The sequence below is a fragment of the Triticum dicoccoides genome, chromosome 3A (assembly GCF_002162155.2).
Source record: "Triticum dicoccoides isolate Atlit2015 ecotype Zavitan chromosome 3A, WEW_v2.0, whole genome shotgun sequence".
NCBI lineage: Eukaryota > Viridiplantae > Streptophyta > Magnoliopsida > Poales > Poaceae > Triticum > Triticum dicoccoides.
In genome coordinates this window covers 480,159,807-480,164,777 of record NC_041384.1, presented here as the reverse complement: position 1 = coordinate 480,164,777, position 4,971 = coordinate 480,159,807, and the positions used below count along the sequence as shown (strand labels likewise).

Here is a 4,971-nt window from a genome sequence, read left to right as displayed (position 1 = left end):
GGATATAAGGGGCGCCGGTCAGTCCGGGCGTTTAAGACCCGTTTAAGGAGCCCGTCCGGATTAAAATTTTAGAATCTGTCAGTGACCGGACGATCCGCCCGGATGTTTGAGACGGGTTTGAGATGGTCCGCTGTTAGTTGCTCTGATAAGCCGACACGAAACACAGCCACTAGCAAAGATGAACAATCAATAATCGTGATAAAATGAACAATAAAAAAGAGGACAAGTAGCAAAGAGAGAGCAAGCAAGAAAGGAAGTACAGAGAATGTTGTCACTTGCTCACGGAAGAACTGAAGAGCTCAAGGCACCACCACAACCTCATCTCCAAAAAGACAGAAAAACAGTAGGTGAATTACCTGATGCAAATATATCAAATCCTCCGTATTTTCATATCATTATAGTACTATATTAATAGAGCGACATACGAACAATAACTTAGCCTAGCTACCTTCCACGGGTACAGGGCTCGATCGAGTCGAACGATCGGATCGCGGGTCGCCGTCTAGGGAAAAATCCAAAACAAATCTCAGCGGTAGTGCTGCAGCAGCTGGTCGGCCTCCCGTACGCCGCTCAGGTAGGCCGCGTGCGTCGTCGAGTAGTGCGTCCGGTGCGTCGCCTCGCCCGCGAACAGCACGCGTAGCGGCGTCCGACCGGCCTCCTGTCCGCGTGGGAGCGGCTCTGCCATCCAATCGAGATCCTCGCCGCTTGACCCGACGGCGACGTAGCTGTAGGACCCGAGGAACAGCGGGTCCGTCGCCCACCCGCTCCTCTTGATTCTCTTCACCCTCCACCGTGGGGTCGGCCCCGCGCCGGCCCCGCCGCAGCGGCGAGGTGGGGCCGGGAGGAACGATTCCAACGTGGAGTGGACCGCGCGGATGACCTCGTCGTCGGGGAGCGACTCGAGGTGCGCGGCCTCCCGCCCGGCGAACCATGCGAGCGCCACGGTGGAGGCCGCGTGGACGGGGCAGACTGACTCGGTGCCGCGCATCCACCACGGGATCTTCGCCACGTCTCCGACGAAGGCCATGTGCAGGAACGGGAAAGCCGGCGAGGCCGCCCTGGCTAGCTGCTCGTCGCCGCCGTCCGGCTCCGGCGTCTCCACGGCCTCCAGGTCGATGAACAGCTTGTCCACGATACCGAATCCCAGCCGCGCGACGGCGTCACGCTTGAACTGTGGGAGCGGCGGGTCAGCCGTAGCGGACACGTCTTTGCCGATGCTCGCTTTTAGGACGCCGAGCGAGACCGTGAGGATGACGTGATCGGCGGTGAGCGTCGTCGTCGCCTCATCGGCGAAGTGGAGGCGCACGGCGGTTTCGCCCCAGTCGAGACGACGGAGGCGGAGGCCGAGGCGGACGGTGCCGGGCGGGAGCGCGGCGACGAGGTGCTCCACGACGCGGGTGTACCCACCGGGGATCGTGACGTGGTCGCCGGGGAAGTCGCTGTACTCGCCCTCGGCCACGAGGTCAAGGTCGCCGAGGTCGTTGGCGGAGGTGTCCGTGCGCTCCCGGTTGATGTGCATGCCGATCAGCGCCTCCTCGATCTCCTCCTGCTCCTTGCTCCCGCCCGGGCGTGCCGCCTGGTACGCTCGCAGCCCCCGGCGCAGGTACTCCTCCACACCCCCTCCGCCGACAGCCTCACCGGCACGCGCGGCCTCCATCATGCCCCTGTACAGCTCCTCGATCGGCTTGGCCACCGTGTCCGCGTCGACGAGGTCGCCGCCCTCGGCGACAGTCAGGACGCTGTCAGGGAACCCGTCCATGCGCTCGTAAGGGAGGTCCGCGGCCTCCTGCCGGAGCGCGCCTGCTTCACGGGCCAGCGCGTACACGGGGCTCCCGACGATGCCCTGCACCCACGTAGCGCCCATCTCGAGACGATGGCCGGCGAACTCGGACGTGAATACCCGGCCGCCAGTGCGGCAACCAGCCTCCACCACCACCACCTCGAACTTGTCCCGGCCCGCGCCGCATAGCTGCTGCGCCGCCGAGAGTCCGGCTATGCCCGCGCCCACTATGGCAATCCTCCGCTTCTTCTCAATCATCCTCGCCAGCCGCGCGCGCATCTCGCCGACGGTTTCGCACTGGTCAGTTGTCACTAGTGTTTTACCTTCCCCAGTCCCCGCCGGAGGGTGCAAAGCCAGGAGCACACGCCGCTCAACAAAGGAGAGGAGCAGAATAAGGACAGTTCTTTTGATGGCTTTTTTCCCTACCGAATAATCAAAAATATTTTCCAAATGATAAGTACCACACGACGTGACGTTTTCTATAACTAAAATTGTCAAAAAAAAATAAAGTTGTCATTATCACGTAACTGAATTTGTCATCAAAAAACGTCAGGGCAACTTATTCCAGCTTATATTTTTCTAAAGCCCACTAATCCAGTCTTAATTAATAGGCTCCTAAAAAATAATTTTGGTTGGGCTCCTAGAATAATAGGGCAACTTATTCGAGCTTATTTTACAAGCCAGCAAAAGAACTGGTCCTAAAAAGCATAGGCTCGCCAACACTAAGAGCCTGTTTGTTTGGGCTTTTGCTTCTACCTTTACAGGTTTTTCACTTTGACCAAAAAGTCATAAAAGCTCCGACATAGGTGTTTTTAGAACTTTTATGGATTTTAATGAATTAATATAACAATATTTAACTCAAAAAACCATAAAAGCCCCAAAAGCACCTATTTAGGAGTTTTTATGGCTTTTCGATCAAGATGGATAAGCTGTAAAGGCAGAAGCAAAAGCCCAAACAAACAGGGCCTAAGAGCAACTCCAACTTGAGATTTGGTCCGCTTTTGTTCTTTTGTGTCGGTGTGTCTGCTCCTTTCCGTGACTGGGTTGGCTATGCGCCCGACACGTAGACCGACATGCAATTATTTTTTCCTTTTTGTACGTACATATGAAAACAATTGCCCAAAATTCACATAATTCAAACAAATACAAATATCTCATAGTTTCACGACCAAATAATATCTCATAGTTTACAGGTCAAATAAAATTTAAATTGTCACAAATACATTTGACATGGAAAAAAGGCCGATACATCTATTGGTTGCCAGCATGAGCCTACGTATACTCAACCAAATCATCTTGTAGTTGAATGTGAGATTTCCAATCACTCATTTGATGATCAAAGTCGGTGAACGGTGCAACGTTGCCGCTCCTTCATCCTCAGACACAACATTTTCACCCTGTAATTGGAACACTTGGCCGTAGATTTCATCCAGACGCTCATCCTCTACGATCATGTTGTGCATGATCACACAAGTAGTTATCACCTCACACAACTTTTCGTGCTCCAAGTTCTAGCAGGATACCAAACGATGCCCCATCGAGATTGAAGAACACCAAAAGCACGCTTCACATCCTTTCTAGCACTCTCTTGTGCTTGGGAAAATCTCTTCCTCTTCTCTCCTATAGAGCTGGGGATTGTCTTGTGTCTTCACAAGAGTAGTCCACTGAGGATAGATACCATTAGCTAGGTAGTATCCTTTGTTGTAATGGTGGCCATTGATCTCAACATTGACCTCTAGTCAGTTGCCTTCTGCAGGCCTTGCAAACATAGGAGAGCGATGAAGCACGTTGATGTCATTGTGAGAGCCAGCCATGCCAAAGGAGTGCTAAATCCAAAGATATTGTGGAGCCACAGCCTCAAGTATGACAGTGCAAGCTTTCACACGGACCCTATATTGTCCTTGCCAAGCAAAAGGGCAGTTCTTCCACTTCAAGTGCATACAATCTATGCTACCAAGGATCCCCGGAAAGCCCCTACTGCCATTGATCACCAACAACCGAGTTGTATCTACAGCAGCTGCCTCTCTCAAGTACTCCAGACCAAACACTGCTACCACAGCCTTGCAGAACCTATACATGCATTCTAGGCACGTGGACTTGCTCATGCCGACGTACTCATCAATAAGATCACTGGGTATTCCATATGCAAGCATCCGAATAGCTGCACTGCATTTCTGATCAGAGCAGAAGTCAACCTTTCCAAGGGCATCCTTCTTGCACTAGAAATGCTTATCGTATGCCACCACCCCCTCCCGGATACGATTGGACACATGTCTAGCCATCCGAAAGTGGCGTCGGAATAGGTTGTGTTTGAAAAGTGGGTCAGCGGACTCGAAATAGTCCTGCCAGAGTAGGCAATGGTCGCTCTCTCTGTTGCGATTTAGCGCTGGAGTATGCCCCGGGATCAAGCTCCTAAACATCGTCCACTTCCTACTAATGTGGTCATGGATGGCCAAAGCAACAACAACAATGTCCTCATCATCGGATGAAGAATCACCCAAATTGCAAATGAAATTGTTGAAAAGTTACTCGTCGCTGGAGTCCATTTGTACCTTCCGGGCATGGTGGGAGAAGCCGGCCGGTGAAGAGCCTCGCGCCTCTCTATGACCAGGTAGCAGGCATGTCGACATGGAGGCGTTGTGGCGGTGTCCGAAGAGCGAGGTAGACGCGCAAGGCGGTGCTACCGGCAAGGGGAGGCGGCGGGGTGTCGTCAACGCTAGAGTCCTGTGATGGCGGCGAAAACAGTCCACCAAACGCGAGAGTATGGGGCCGTCGAGGGGTGACGTGTTCTTGGGGAAGGTATCTGGGTATGGGCGGCTGGCCTGGGCACCGGAACTGGGCGGAGGCGGCGAGGAGAGGTTGTAGGGTGTGTGTTGGTCGATGGGAGGAAGGGAAAATGGCCAATGTGCCACCAACTTGCGGGCCAGGGGGACAAGGGCGGGCATCACATGCGTCCATTGCTTGTCCGCGCCGACACAAGCACGACCCAAATTTGGGCATGAAATGGGTCGCACGCAGACAAAAAGCGGACGCTGGTCCATTTGCATCGACGCATTGGGCGCCTTTTGTGTCTGTTTTGACCCAAACGAACATGCGTAGATAGTTTGGGTTGGCGTGTTGGAGTGGCTCTAAGAAGCGAAGTCAGGGTGACTTCCTTGCACAAAAACAGATGCCAAAGGAAAGAAATCAGA

The 4,971-nt window shown here is 53.6% G+C and overlaps 1 protein-coding gene across 1 annotated transcript; it reads right to left on the bottom strand.

Annotated features, from left to right (window-relative positions):
- Positions 1-257: 257 nt before the first annotated feature.
- On the bottom strand, positions 258-2,163 carry LOC119268668 (polyamine oxidase 1-like). Its single transcript, XM_037550351.1, has one exon. The coding sequence runs from the start codon at positions 2,057-2,059 to the stop codon at positions 527-529; it is 1,533 nt and encodes a 510-aa protein (XP_037406248.1). The 5' UTR covers positions 2,060-2,163; the 3' UTR covers positions 258-526.
- Positions 2,164-4,971: the final 2,808 nt, after the last annotated feature.